General features: G+C 46.8%; 1 protein-coding gene across 2 annotated transcripts; it reads left to right on the top strand.

The window, feature by feature from the left end:
• The first annotated feature begins 5167 nt into the window (after positions 1-5167).
• On the top strand, positions 5168-12372 carry S100b (S100 calcium binding protein B). Of its 2 annotated transcripts, none has more exons than XM_005070736.4 (3): positions 5168-5320; positions 8465-8610; positions 11403-12372. In XM_005070736.4, exons 2-3 carry the CDS (start codon positions 8473-8475, stop codon positions 11541-11543), a joined length of 279 nt encoding a protein of 92 aa, XP_005070793.1. In that variant the 5' UTR covers positions 5168-5320; positions 8465-8472; the 3' UTR covers positions 11544-12372. The 2 variants fall into 2 exon arrangements, with proteins under 2 accessions (XP_005070793.1, XP_040588433.1); XM_040732499.1 differs by having other exon boundaries at positions 5186-5320; positions 8448-8610.
• Positions 12373-14627: the final 2255 nt, after the last annotated feature.

Below are 14627 nucleotides of genomic sequence, written 5' to 3'. Positions count from 1 at the left end.
CTTTGGTTTTGCTTTGATTTACTTGTGACTGCACCCTGGTTCTTCCCTCTTGAAGGAAGGAAGTATTTAACTTGTCTTTTATTTTACAGACACAGTTGAGAGACTTCAGACTTTCAAAAGCGTTGAAAAATGCTTAAACTTGTAAAGTTGTGTTTTACCTTGTGATATTAGTATGAGATTGTGGGAATAAACACAAAAGGAAGGGTTATGGTTTGACAGTGATACGCTGGTGTGTCCTAGTGAGATTTTTCCTGACACAAAACAAATCATCTTCAGTTGAGAAAAAAATGCCCCCATCATCTTGACTGTGTGGAAGTAATTAATTTAAAACACTGTCGCCGGGCGGTGGTGGTGCACACCTTTAATCCCAGCACTCGGGAGGCAGAGGCAGGCGGATCTCTGTGAGTTCGAGGCCGGGCTGGACCGATAGCCTCCAAAACAATACAGAGAAACCCTGTCTCGTAAAAAACAAAAAACAAACAACAACAACAAAGAAAAACCACTGTCATTACTTTTATATGTGTGGCTGTTTCGCCCGTATCTATGTCAGTGCAACCACACAAATGCAAAGCCTGCAGAGGCCAGAAGGGAGTGTCATATCCCAGCCACCACGTGGGCACTGGAAGTCAAACTCGGGTCTTCTAGAAGAGCAGCCAAAGCTCTGAACCACCCTGGGGTATGTTATTAATGACTGATGTGGAAGGGTCCACCTCACCCCTGAGCTGATGGTCCCAGGTTGTATAAGAAAGCCGGTTGAGCAAGCCGTGAAGAACGAGTCAGTAAACAGTATTCCTCCATGGCTTCTGTTTCAGGCCCTGCCCCCAGGTTCTCGCCTTGAGTTCCTGCCCTCATCGATGAACTGCTACCTGGAAGTAAGACGAGATAAACCGTTTGCTCTCCAAGATGCTTTTATGCCAGGAATAGAGACTTAACTGGGACACACTGTTAGCTACATCTCTGCCCTCTATCGTTGATGTGTGTTCGTGTGTGTGCTCATGAATTCAGAGGCGAGTAGACAATCTTAGGTGTGTTCCTCCCCCCCTTTTTTCCGTCAAGACAGGGTTTCTCATTGGTCAGGAATCTGCCAAATAGGCTAGGCTTCTCCAGCACCTTCTCTATTTGGAAATAGGCTCTTTGTTGTTTGACCAGACTGGCCTTGATTTCATGATCCTCCTGCCTCAGATCCCCAAGTAGCTGGTATTACAAGCCTGTGCCTAAAGACCCAGCATAAAAGTCACTTCTGTTCCTCTCCGAGTGGACCATTTCCTGTGCTGCAGTGTGCAGAGGCGGCATCAAACCACAGCTGGAACTCCGACTCAACAGGAAGTCCCAAGCTCACACCTTAGCTTTGACACCTACCAATGGTACAAATAGGCAATCTGCCTCTGAACCCCAAGTTCCCTCATGACAATGCAGATATGCTCCCCTGAACCCCTGCCCCCACAGGTCAAACCTAAGAACAGCTGACCTTCTTCCCCTGGCCAGGAAACTTCATGTCACCTTTGATACGTTGTGCTGTGAACGCTTTGTGGCTCTGGGAATACTTCCTCTTCACCAAGCATGCAAAGCTCCCATAGGCAGCTTCAAGCCCTGGGACGTTCATATCAGTCATTATTTCTACTTTTCAGACCTAGAGCTCTTGATCAGCTCTGCTGCTAATGGAGCAGTCAGGCCTGCTTGCAGACCACATGGTCCCTGCAGGAGTTCCCTGCATGGGGTATACAGGTAGTCATCTTGCTAGGTGCAGAACACTGGTGAATATATGTCACTGTGCCAGACATATATTGGGGGGGGTCACTGTCATTTATGTTGCAAAGTCTGTTTGGAAAGACATCTGACTCCTTACTAGGTTTAGTGACCTGACTTGTATTCCTACTGCACTTCCTAGTAACAGGATGTACACACACACACACACACACACACACACACACACACACACACACACACACACACACATGCCACCTATGAGCCAGCACACTGACTGAAAGTGAAGCTGTTGATACAAGGGTTAATCAAGCATGTGAATGTCTTCGTTATTAGGGCAGCATGTGGCCTTTCTCTGGGAGAGTCGGCAGGCATCTGACTCTGATCCCTAGAGGCTGCGGTTCTGTGTGTTTTGTTTTGTTTTAAAAGCTCTGGCTACACAAATACTGTCTTTGACTTTGTGTGCTATGGCCCATCTGGAGGAAGCCCTGCACAGACAGAAAGCAAGTGGGCAGCACTGGAGACAGAGCCTCAGGCCCTCCAACGGGGAACAGTGCCAGCCAAGGCCATGCCAGGGACTATATCCATATTCTGAATTCAGAAACTTGTTGCAAAAATCCTGCTCAAGAAATCTTGAGGAAGGCTTCAACAGGTAAAGATTACATTAATTAAATGGGTGACTTAAAAATATTACATGAATATAATCAAAACACATTATGTGCATGTACAGAATGTCACAGGGAAGCCCATTGTATGTAATTATTATATGCTAATACAGGTTCTAAAATATTACATAAGATACTTTCAGAAGCATGATAATAGTTCCAAATGCTATGCTTGTTAACACATCACAAAGTATATCAGCTTACCCAATTTTATTCCTTTACATTTTATTTTATCTTATGTTTTGGAGACAGGGTCTCACTAAGTAGCTCTGGCTGGCCTAGAACTCACTTTATAGACCAGGCTGGCCCTGGACTCATACAGATCTGCTTGACTCTGACTCCCAAGTGCTGGGATTAAAGTGTATACCACCACACCCAACTGACTACTTTAAATTTTAATTTCAAAAGATAGTTTATCCTTCCTACTACTTTGAGTATTTTCTCATTTTTTGTCTATATGAACACTCAATTGTACTTTTAGATTCTAATTATTCTATATTTAAACCTCTAAAATAAGTTAACTTATTCCCACTTCCTAGCCATTCTTATTGGAGCTATGCCAGGATTAATTTCAGATCTAACAATCAATTGTGCACTTGGAAGGATATAGCTAAATGCTGTGTGATGTTCTGGGCCCATAGCACCCTTTAAAAAAATGGACAAAGCCACAACACTGTGTGAAGAATAATGTTTCTTACTGAGTTTAAGAAAAAAAAAAAGATAGATGAGCCTGAGTTTTCTCAACCTCAAACTTGCCATGATTTGATGAATCACCCAGATTCTTTAAAAGTAGAATTAAAACAAATGCTTGCAGGAAAGTTCCACAAAGGCAGAACGCAGTTTTCCTTACATCATTTCCAGCAATAGCTGGAACATTTCTCTTACATTTTGGGAAACTTTTGGAGTACCAAGTACATATGACACAGCAATCGTTCACAAGGTAGCTTCACGTGGATGCGTCTCACACTCCCACCTCCAGCTTTCCCCAAAGCTTAGAAGGTTCAAACACAAACACAAAAACAATAATCCTGTTGGTTTTGCACTGGGCCCTTTTGTTTCCCTGGCTCTGTGGATCCAGAGCAAGGAAATAGCAGGGCCCTGCTTTCTGCTCCAAGCTCCTCACTGGGCTTATTCTTCTGGAAGGTTTTACTGACTTCCTAATGAAAACAAATATTTGGATGGAATTTGGTGTGGCGCAAGAATAATAAAATGTGATGCATGCGTGTGAAATACTTGCAACCTACAACGATTTGCCAAACGGGGATTTCTGGACTCAAGACATTCAACTTGGGCCAATGATTTGACCTGCACGACAGGTCCTCGTCTCTGGCACAGAAGAGCCATTATTTGTAGCTCTTCGCCTTCTCCGACTGAGGAGCTTGCTTGGTTCTGGAACCCAGTCCCAGGTTCTTCTGATAGACATGAACAGTAACTTTCATAATATTAATGACCATCAGCTGAGTGTGCCAGGTACTTCATGCTACGCGACATATATTTCTGCCACTATATATGCGTGTGTAAAGTCATGTACTACTCAGACAAACCCAAGTGGGGGCATGAGAAATTTGAGCCTGGCTTGGAGATGCTGTGGCTCCCAGGCTGGGCAGCGGCATCCCGCAGGGTGGGAAAGCAGTTGATTCTTGCTGTGTTGACTGCTGGGCACACAGGAGCTTTTGTCTTTTCACCTACTTCCTCCAGAACACAGACCCCGCATTCTCCTCCATGGTCATTGGGCATTGTAACCAGCCTCATGAGCAGCTTGGCGGTGGGGCCTTTATATGAGAAACAATGCCTGTCTTTCCTCCTGCAAATACCAAGCAAGGGCAACCTCTTCCTCCAACTGGTCAGAGCCAGCGGCTCCCTGAATGTGTAGGAGGTGGGGGCCAAAGGTAGGGAAGCTCCGAGGAACCGGAAATGATGGCGGCAAAGGTGGCAGAGGCTCTGGATAGCCAAAGAAAGCTGCTTGCTGGACCCAAATCAATCACCTGGATAGAAAAATGCTGGCCCCGCATGAAAAAAAGTCCCTTTTCCAACATGACAGTCCTGGATCCTGTCGTCTGGGAGCCTGAGAGCCAACTCCCCCAATTCCTTGGGTCAGCCTGGCCTCACTACTCAAGGCCACATGGGTTCCTTTGACATCCAGACATGCTGTAGAACAAAGCGGGACCTGAACCTTCATCGCTAGCTCCCCACCATCCCCAGATGCACAGACTGAACGGGAGTCAGCTCTCAACAGCTCATGAGCACTAGTCGTGGGATGACTCTTTGCTGTGAGGGTAAGAGAGAGACCCTTCACCCTTGACAAGGTATTTTTCCCCGAGGTGCAACAGTTACTGATTTCCTGCATGCTGGTCCTCGAATACACTGGGCTCAGAGGAGCCCAGGTATAACCATTGACCAGCACCAACATCCACCATGTGTCATACCTCTGGGAGGGGCCAGGAAGCTGGCGGGCAGGCAAGATGCTCAGTCCTCCTTGGAAGCCAGCCATGGCCACACTGTCCCCTGCACTCGGCACTAGATGCTTCCAGGTCTTGGCTGCACTTCTGCTTTAAAAAAAAAAATCAATTCATCCCTGTCTCGTTCCTCTTTCCACATCCCATCTTTGCCTTTGGAGTCACATCAATATTCACGGACTAATACTTTTAAAAGCACACAAAGAGCTGACTCCACACTTCCTGCCCAGCAGGCTCATTTTCTTTCTAGATCATACTCAGTTGTGGCTGCCCAGTGAATCCCCAGGGTATGCAGTCAATGGAGCCCTGTATGCAGGCTGGCCGTCCGACACCTCCCTACCCTTGGCCCCCATTGGCAGCCTCGGCCTGCAGTGGACTGCGCCAAGCCCACACCCAGTCCTCTCTGGAGGAGGAATAAGAAGCTGCTCTGCCCACACTCCTGCCACTCGGACACTGAAGCCAGAGAGGACACCAGCAGCAAACGGTAACCAGGAGGTGAGAAATAGCCACTGGCAGAGGACTCAAGAAAAACCACTCTCTTTCTCTTTCCTTGGAGGGTGAGGGGTGGAGGGGAGAGGATGGAAATTGAGCTTTAAAATGGGGGTGGGGGGGGAGCTTTGGGGACATTTGGCAGTATATTTCAAAGCTGCCGGTGACATTCTGTGATTTAAGTCTGACTCTACTGTTTTCTTGTGACTGCTGTTGACATTGTCATTGTCTTGGGTTTTATTTTCATCACGGCAGGGTGGGGGGACCTTAGGTCATTTTGAGTGATCCAGAATGACTACTGGCGTTTTCAGAGGTGGGCCCTACACTGCTTCTTTTCTAACTCTGAAGGGAAGGTTTGTCCTTCCTGGTGTACCTTACCCCCAATCCTCAACCGGAGCTCTCCCAGCAACCTCTCCCCTCCGCTCTCCCCCACTCCTGTGGCCCCGAAGCACCCCTGCTGGCATTTCTAGTTTTTCTATTTGAAATGCCAAGCTCCTACATCTCCAGAGACCACTTAAAAAAATAGTGCAAAAGAGTTGAGTCTTTTCAAATAATTAGGAGTTGGGGTAAAGAAACAGGGTTAGGACCTCTTAACTTACAGGTAGCACCCTTCCCAGGAGCTCACGCCATGTGCTGTCTTTACAGAAGACTAATGCATAATGTTCACACGGGCGTTTGCTTCATTTGTCTTAGATGAAAGGAAGAACGGGGAAATTTGAACTTGCAATGTGGTTATGAAAACAGTCAAATTTTAGCATATATGTGTCACACCTTTTTAAGTCCTAACCCTATTCACAAAAAGACCCTCTAGCCCCTCCCACCCCCAGCCAGGACTTTGAGATTTGTCAATGTCATTGTCTTGGAGTTTCTCGAGATTTTTTTTTAAATCAATAACTGTGCTGGGTATGGGCCAACAGTTAGGGAGCAGAGAGGCAAGATCATGACTGAGAGGAGATCATCACTGATGGGTGTCAGTGAAACCTTAATCTTAAAAACAAGCCATTCTGTTACTGCCCTCCCCACGGAGCCTTACAGGGCACTAAACTATTTTCTTTCATAAAATAAAAGAAAAAAAAAAAGCACCAGGGGCTGGAGAGATAGCGCCCATATGCAGTTCACAACTGCCTGTAGTTCTAGTCCCAGGAGATATGTCGCCCTCTCCCGCCCCCTGCAGGCCCCAGGAGAAACGTCGCCCTCTCCTGCCCCCTGCAGGCACCAGGCTTGCACACATTCGAGACATACATGCAGGCAAACCACCCATACACAGTTGTTTTTTTTTTAACAAAACCATAACTGAGAAAAGTGAAGAAACTAAAAGAGAATAAAATATTACATTTCAGTCCATCTGGATACTTCTGCTTACATGAGGTCCTTCAAGTGTCTTTGGAACATATGAACAAAACAAAGTCCCCCTGCTTCGTAGAACTTCAGCAAACCAAAGAGTAAGGGGGGGGGAGCAAAAACAGAAACCTTCAATCTGTTCCCTTGGGGAGGTCATTAATTAAAAAAACCTCTTAAAGGTTACTAAAATTCTTTTCTAGATGATTCTAAGATGTGGGAATGAGTTTTTAAGCATTTTTTTGTTGTTTATTTTTAATCATGACAGTGCAGGTTCTGATTTAGGGACCAGAACTCACGGCCAGGGGCAGTCACGCGTCTCTGCCTAAGTGGCTGTTTTCTGAAGCGAGCCTCAAGCCGCCTTTGTTAACTGAGCGGCTCAGAGCCGCCCTCCAGCATGCCCTCTTCAGGCCCTGAAGGAGGCTCTTTTTGCTTCTCGCTGGCACCCTGCTCACAAAGACACCACTGTGCCGAGGCCAGGCTAATGAATACGAGGCGTGGAATGCCTGGCTGTGCCTTGGTCTCCCTGTGTCAAGACACTAGCAGAATCAGATGTTTCTGGAAGGTCATTTCACTGCGACTTTTCAAAAAAGTTGGTGCAGTGTTACCTTTATTTTCCAGACGGGTTTTACGGTTTTTACATTTGACACCTATCAAAAAAATCTCACTCATATTTTTTATTTTTATTTTTTAAGTTTTTAAATGTTTGTTTATTATAGGGAATTTTCTACATATAAATGGCATTTTAATTACACTCCCAACACACCTGACTGTTCATTTCTGGTGTCCCTTTCTTTGGTTGTCCGCCCCCCCTTCTTAATAAACAACTGAGTTAGTGCTGTCCAAATGTGTGTGGCCATTCACAGGATGATGGAAAACATACCAGTGGCCACATTCCTCATGTTTATTTAAACAGCTTAAATTTATACATGAATTCAAATGAAAATAAGCTCCTTGTCTTAGTTAGGGTTCTGTTGCTGTGATGGAACACCATGACCAAAGGCAAGTTGGGGTGGAAAGGGTTTATTCGGCTCCTGCATCACAGTTCATTACTGCAAGAAGTCAAGCTGAGCAGGAACCTGGAGGCAGGAGATGATGCAGGGGCCATGGAGGGGAGCTGCTGTTGTTTGGCATGCTTTCTTATGGAACCCAGGACCACCAGCTGAGGGATGGAACCACCCAGAATGGGCTGGACCCTCCCCCATCAATCACTAATTAAGAAATTGCTCTACAGCGGTTCTTATGGAGGTCTTTTCTTAGTTGAGGCCCCCTCCTCTGAGATAGGACTTTCTTTAGCTTGTGTCAAGCTGATATAGAACCAGCCAGGCCATTCCTGTTCTTGGTCCTCGGAATCTTTTGGAAGCACCTGCATTTTTCCTCCTAACCCGAGGATGCTGTTTAGTGAATTTAAAAATTGTTCTCTGATGTTGATTTTCTATATTTACTTGCCACTAGTCATCTTAGTGTCCTCCCTAAATCCACCAGTGGATGCTACATCCTGAAGACCTCCAGGATTGGGGGTGGCCACCAGGGAAAGCTGGAATCATTCCCTGGTGCTGTGTATCAGCACCTTTGCTAGTTTCTCATTGACCAAATGCAACCAGAAGTCAATCATCTCGGAAACTTAACCCTGCGGCCTACAGGGACATAGAAGGGAGGTGGTGGGCCTAGAAGGCAGAGGATGAACTGTGGTCAGTGTGGAGTCACAGGATGCCTCTCCCGGCCAGGTATCTCTTCCTGTCATATGGGCTGAGGTATTAAACTCTTCAAAGAACAGGGTGGAAACTCTGAAAAGGTGTCTTTCTTCTGCAGCGTCCAGGATGTCTGAGCTGGAGAAGGCCATGGTTGCCCTCATTGATATCTTCCATCAGTATTCAGGACGAGAGGGTGACAAACACAAGCTGAAGAAATCGGAACTCAAGGAGCTCATCAACAACGAGCTCTCCCACTTCCTGGAGGTAAGCCTTACAAAAGCATCGCTGTTCTGCACTAGAAATGGTTCCCTGGTTTGCTTCTGTCTGTTTCTGTCCCTGGATGCCCTGGGTTGCTTCTGGAAGCTTGTTCAAACATCTAAGCCCTCAAAGGATAAGCTTAGATGAGCTGTTCCTGTCCCTTGAATCTAAGGATCCACAGGCAATGGCAGAATGGAATAGTACGCCGCTCACGACTAACACTTAGGAACTGTCAGCTGGCCATGGGGTTGCACATCTGTAATCCTAGGACCACACAGGTGGAAGCAGGAGACCAGGGAAAGCATCTCTCATCACAAAGACAAAACAGGGCCAGGGAGATGGCTTAGCAGCCACCAAGCCCTGATGATCTGAGTTTGATCCCTGGGATTCACATGACAGAAGGAGAAAACCAACTCCACATATATACCGTGGCATGAGAGAGTATGTTTATACATACATACACCACTTTTAAAAAAAAGAATGATGTGTTTTTGGGGTAAAAAATATCGTTTGGCTTTTGTCCAGCTGTCTGGTATTCACTACAGAGGTAAGAAATGCCAGACATCAAATAAACATTTCCTGACCACTCAATAATTCAACACTTGAGAGACACAGCCCAACCTAGCACATCCATGAGTGAACACTTGACTGAGGGAAGGAGGGGTCTCCCCAGAATATATAACATTGACCAGGCATAAGCTTAGTTGGGGTCCACTTAGGAAGTTGCACAGGGGCTCCTGGAAGCCCTGTTCTTCCCTGGTACTTAACATCCTGGTGGTGGAAGCACTCATTCCCCACCGTCTCCTCTGCCCTCAGATCGGCTGTTAGCATTTCTACTGCCCATACACCAAGTGCTCCCGTGCGAGTGAACTGTAGTCCATCTGCCACCCAATGCTCCCTTGGCCCCTACACCAAGGCTGGCTCACGGCACACCTTGAATGAGATGGAAATACCAGAGGCATACAACACGCCCTGCCACAGGACGCTTCCTGGGCCATGGAAGTAGCAAACCACACGTTCAGAGGAAAACTAATCAGTGTTTGGTCAAGTGACACACCTAGGTATAACCGTAGGGCACAGCCCTGTCACGTGGTAACAGGAAGCCACAGCCCAAGTCAACTGGGTACACGTTGGTATTTAGTGGCTGGACGTCTGGCTGAACTCTTCCTTCCTCCTGTTCAGTCAGTTACTTCACTGCTGTAGAGACAGCAGGGCCACGGGCTTGCTGGAGAAGTCTCTGAATCTGCTTTGGGGAACCAATTTCTCAGGCATTCAGATTCCCGGAGTGACAGCTACTCCACTTGCATAATCAGTTAGAGTCCCGCCCGTTCTGCCTTTCGACTTAACCGCCTTTAAAGGGGAGTGCACGGGATGAGGTGAGCATGTCTGGCTCTTCACGTAGAGGATGGAAGCTCTATTAGGTAGTGACTTAAAACACCCGCTACCACCATGATGTTAGAACAGGAAAAAAAGAAGCATAGGATGTCACATTTACTAATGATAGCTCATGTTACAATATCGAGGCATCATACATGTGTGTCGGCCTGGTTTAACAAAAGCACTAGAGAAAAATCAACTCAAAGGAGGGAAGGTTTATTCGGCTAATGGTTCCAGCCCATGGTTGTCAGGCTCCACCATTTGGGGGCCTTTGGTGAGGTCAACCATCAAAGCTGCTCGCCCGGCGGAGGCAAAGAAAGGCAGGGCACGGCCTCACCTCCTCACAAAGGTTCTGCCACCTCCCGGTGGTGCCAGCGGTGGGCACCAAGCCTCCTACACATGAGCCTCTGGAGGACACGTAGGATCAAAGCCACAGCCCCTGTGGAGTAAGTAAAAGAACTACACTGTGCCATCTGTATTTTGGGAGGTATTTAAAAGTCCTCATGAGCCCCTTGGATTCACCATCTTTCACACCTGATTCTTTTGTATTTAGGGAAGCACGTTACTTCTTCACAGAGTTCTCCTGGCGGGGAGGGGGTGGGGGAGTCGTTAATTGAACCGGTCAGAACTGAAATCTTCAATGCTCAGAGTCTACATCCTCCCCACCTGTCCAAAGGCCTGCAAGCTCTTGGTGCATCAGTAGCCTGACCTTTGTTCTGGTTGGTGTGTCAGTCAGTGGTAGCCTCACCACCCATCAGGCTTCGGTGTCAGACTGTTAGGAAAAAGCATACGACCTGTAGAAAATAAGTCAAGATGACAACGAAAACAGAACAAATAGCAGCTCTGACACATTCCCAAGTGTCATTTTAGTGAACGTTAAAATCCACATGGCTCCCAAACACACATGCTCAAGAGCACTGAGTTCATTTTTTTAAAAGATTATTTATTATGTATATAGCGTTCTGTCTGCAAGTATGCTTGCACACCAGAAGAGGGCACCAGATCTCATTACAGATGGTTGTGAGCCACCATGTGGGTGCTGGGAATTGAACTCGGGACCTCTGGAAGACCAGCCAGTGCTCTTAGCCTCTGAGCCATCTCTCCCGTCTGAGTTCATTTCTTATGTCACTGACTCAGGTTGAGAAGGGAGTCACACATGTTCTGGGTGCGGTTTGTCACTTCTTGTTTGTTTCCCTATTTTAAAGTAACCAGAGGCAAGAGGAGAGGCACAGACTCTGCCCCACTTTCCCGTGGCTGACTGCCTCTTACTCACAGAGGACTGCTAGAATTTTTCATATCCTGTATTGGGATTCTTTTTCCTGATGGAAATTATCAGCCTGTTACTTTTAATAACATCTTGATAGCCCTGCATCCCATCTAAAAAGGGCTTCATCAAATCTTCTTTTCTTTCTCTCCCTCAGGAAATCAAAGAGCAGGAAGTCGTGGACAGAGTCATGGAAACGCTGGATGAAGATGGGGATGGAGAATGTGACTTCCAGGAATTTATGGCCTTCGTCTCCATGGTGACGACAGCTTGCCATGAGTTCTTTGAACATGAGTGAGACAAAAAAAAAAAAAAAAAAAAAAGGAGCCAATCTGTTCCTGTGGCAGACATGAAGATCATGAGAGGAAACAGAGTGAAGGCTTGCAGGCTCGAAGGAGCTGAGCTCTCTAGCCACATGTAATTACTTAGGAAGCTTGATTTGCTTGGGATATGAGAAACTGGGAGTCTTCCCAAGGGCTGCTTTAAATCCACACATCATTATTTCTGCTACATTAGGCATCCCTGCGAGCTGTCGGGGCCCAGGAAGTGTTGGCTAAGGATCACTTAGGGGACAAATTCAATGCTTGGCAGTGTATGTGTGGCAGACCACCATGCTCCTGCAGAACCACAGCCCAGAAGAATCACGGCAGACCACCAACAGCAAGCGGTTCTATAGGACAGCATTCTTAATGCTTCCAACAGAACCCCCCAAACCCACAGTTGGGGGCACTGTCACCGGAAGAGGCTGCTTTTCCTAACATCTTCCTTACACTGTTTGTGCAAATGTGCCCAAGAAAGCAGACGGTCTGATTACAATACTCCCCACCCCCAGTCCAAATGTGCAGGGCCACTTAACTCTCTGCTTGCGGTGAGCAGCCATTGCTAAATATTTAATGCCAACAGTTCTAACTGGAAAAAAATAGGACTCCCAAACTAAGTGTTAACGTCCTAACTCAGGACTGAGAATCGAAACTCTATTCAGCAGACTTATTTTAGGATGACACTGTTGTTTCTATAGGATGTGTACAGAGGAGGAGAAGGGCCGCAGTATAATGTTATGGAATAACGTTTTTGTGCATTGTGAAGATGCGCCGCTCTGATTGGTTTAATAAAAAGCTGACAGCCAATAGCTAGTGCAGGATTTTCTGGACAGAGAGAATTCTGGGAAGAAGAAGGCAGGAGTCACCAGCCAGATGGGAGAGGAAGCAGGGTGGGTAGTACAAAGTAAAGGTAACCAAGCCACATTAGGGAACGTAGATTAAAAGATATGGGTTAATTTAAGTTAAAAAAAAACTAGCTAGCAACAAGCCTAAGCTAGCGGCTGAGCCTTCATAATTAATAAGTCTCCATGTCATTTTGTTTGTTTGTTTGTTTGTGAGCTGGAGGCCCAAAGAGAACCCCATCTACAGTGTAAGGTCTTTTTCCAGCTAGCCGTATGTCCCTGGCTCCCTCTGCTGTCTATAAAGCAAGTGACCATGAGGCTGCAGTCTGTAGGGTGAGCTGCTGGGGGAATGAGGCCCCCCAGATGTGCCCTTCAGTGGCTGGAAGTCACTCCTGACCTGCTGTGCCTAGGGCCTTCTTACCACTTGGTGAGGCTGAGAGTCAAGAACGGTGGGAAGCCAAACTTAACACTTTTTAACCTATATATTCAAATAATGAAGGTTCAAATAATTCAAGTTACAAATAAATAAAAGTCACATCAGAAATATTGAAAAGTCATTCTAGGAAAACTCCAATTATTTTTTACCCACCCCATTTTTGGTACGGCTAGTTTGAAGAGAAGAGACTTGAAAATTCATTAAGTCATAAAACAAGAGCATTGTAAAAGATCTTCCACCACTGAACAAGCGATTAAAAATAAAATACTGCCCAAACCTCACCCCTTCCCTCAGGCCCAGCCCGAAGCTGGGGCTGCAGGAGGCTCTAGGATGTCAAAGGTCGCACAGAATCAGACTCTCCCTGACTAGAGGATACCATGTGGCTCTTGCAGGCAATTTTCTGGACCGGCTGCACCACATGTTAGCTCTCTTGCCGCTGTGACAGAATGTCTGGTGTAACTAAAAAGGGATAAAGGTTTAGCTAGCTCATGCTTTCCGAGGTTTCGTTGTGGAAGGAAGGGCATGGCGGAGGAGCTCCCACCGTGGCGGATAGGAGGGTGGAAAGGAAGGAGACAATGTATACCTTCCAGGGTGTGCCCCAGAAACCCACTCCTTCTAGATAGCCTCACCTGGAGACCATGTGTTCTAACACATGAACCTGTGGCGTACGCTGACAGGACACAGGAGAGCACTGGAGACCGGAAGCCAAGAACTGTCAATGAACTGAGCTGGGCTGCAAGGGGCACATAGTAGGTACTTGGGACACCTGAGCTTTCAAGACAGAAGACCAGAAGCTATCTACAGGGACTCCTGATGTCCTTTCGTGCCAGCCACATGGTGCCATCCTCACATACTTTCCACATGATCAGGGACATCTGCTTACCTAAGCCTCCCGAACCCCTCCCTCCAGAAAGGCAGATGTAACAGCTCTCTCTTCAAGAACCCTCTAGACTACTGCCCATGTGACTACAGTTGGGCATGAATTCCATGCCAATGCAAGCTCCCATACTATACATCACCTACACATAAATGACACTTTTATTTGCTGAGCTGGGGCTGGGAGATTCTGTCCTCTGGTGAACAGTGGTCCACACTCACAGCCAACCCTGCTGAGAAGATGCACTCTCTAGCCTGGCCCTCTCTAGGGAGATGCTCCAAGGTGGCCAGATCTCTGCGGGGGGAGGGGAGTCCTGAAATTCTCTCCTAGCTGCCCAAGGCAGAGCAGAGCAGCAGGGGAGCAGCTCAGGGAGGAAACTCTAGTCTTTAACCACCGAGACAACCAAGAAAGGAGAGAGCAATGAGCTATTCCCCAGGACAGAGACAGTGTTAGAGGGGAAACCAGTACTGCTGAGTGGCTGGGCCCAGACCATGACCTCTTCCATATGGCCCTTGTTGGGGGTAATTGGTATGCAGGCACCACATACACCACAAACTCTGACCTACCCATGTTACCAGTAGAACGGAGGCTAGGCGGGAATGCCACTGTGGAAATGAAAGTAGGCATCAGGGAGGTGATTCACTGCGCAATGGTGAGGGGGTCCTGGTACAGCAGCCCAGGAAGTGCTGTGTGCAGTTGTACACACTACACAATGTCGTCATTAAGACATGTACAGAATGTATGTGACAGAGTCAAAAGTCTGCAATTTATTAAGTACAAAAGCAGATTATAAAATAAGTATATGGTCCTAATTTTGTTAAAAAAATTCTTAAAGGTTAAAAAAATCCCTGAGTTTCAAGGCAATACTAAGACTGCTATTACTCATCAGTAGGACTGTAGAAGATTT

This window comes from Mesocricetus auratus, unplaced genomic scaffold (genome assembly GCF_017639785.1).
Source record: "Mesocricetus auratus isolate SY011 unplaced genomic scaffold, BCM_Maur_2.0 Super-Scaffold_100027, whole genome shotgun sequence".
In the NCBI taxonomy this organism is placed as follows: domain Eukaryota; kingdom Metazoa; phylum Chordata; class Mammalia; order Rodentia; family Cricetidae; genus Mesocricetus; species Mesocricetus auratus.
This window is presented reverse-complemented; position numbering and strand designations above follow the sequence as displayed.

Bases quoted from the DNA above. Each gene is read 5' to 3' on its own strand.
- S100b (XM_005070736.4), top strand. From the start codon at position 8,473: ATGTCTGAGCTGGAGAAGGCCATGGTTGCCCTCATTGATATCTTCCAT. The intron at 8,611-11,402 runs GTAAGCCTTACA...TCTCTCCCTCAG, and splicing joins AGCTCTCCCACTTCCTGGAG to GAAATCAAAGAGCAGGAAGT.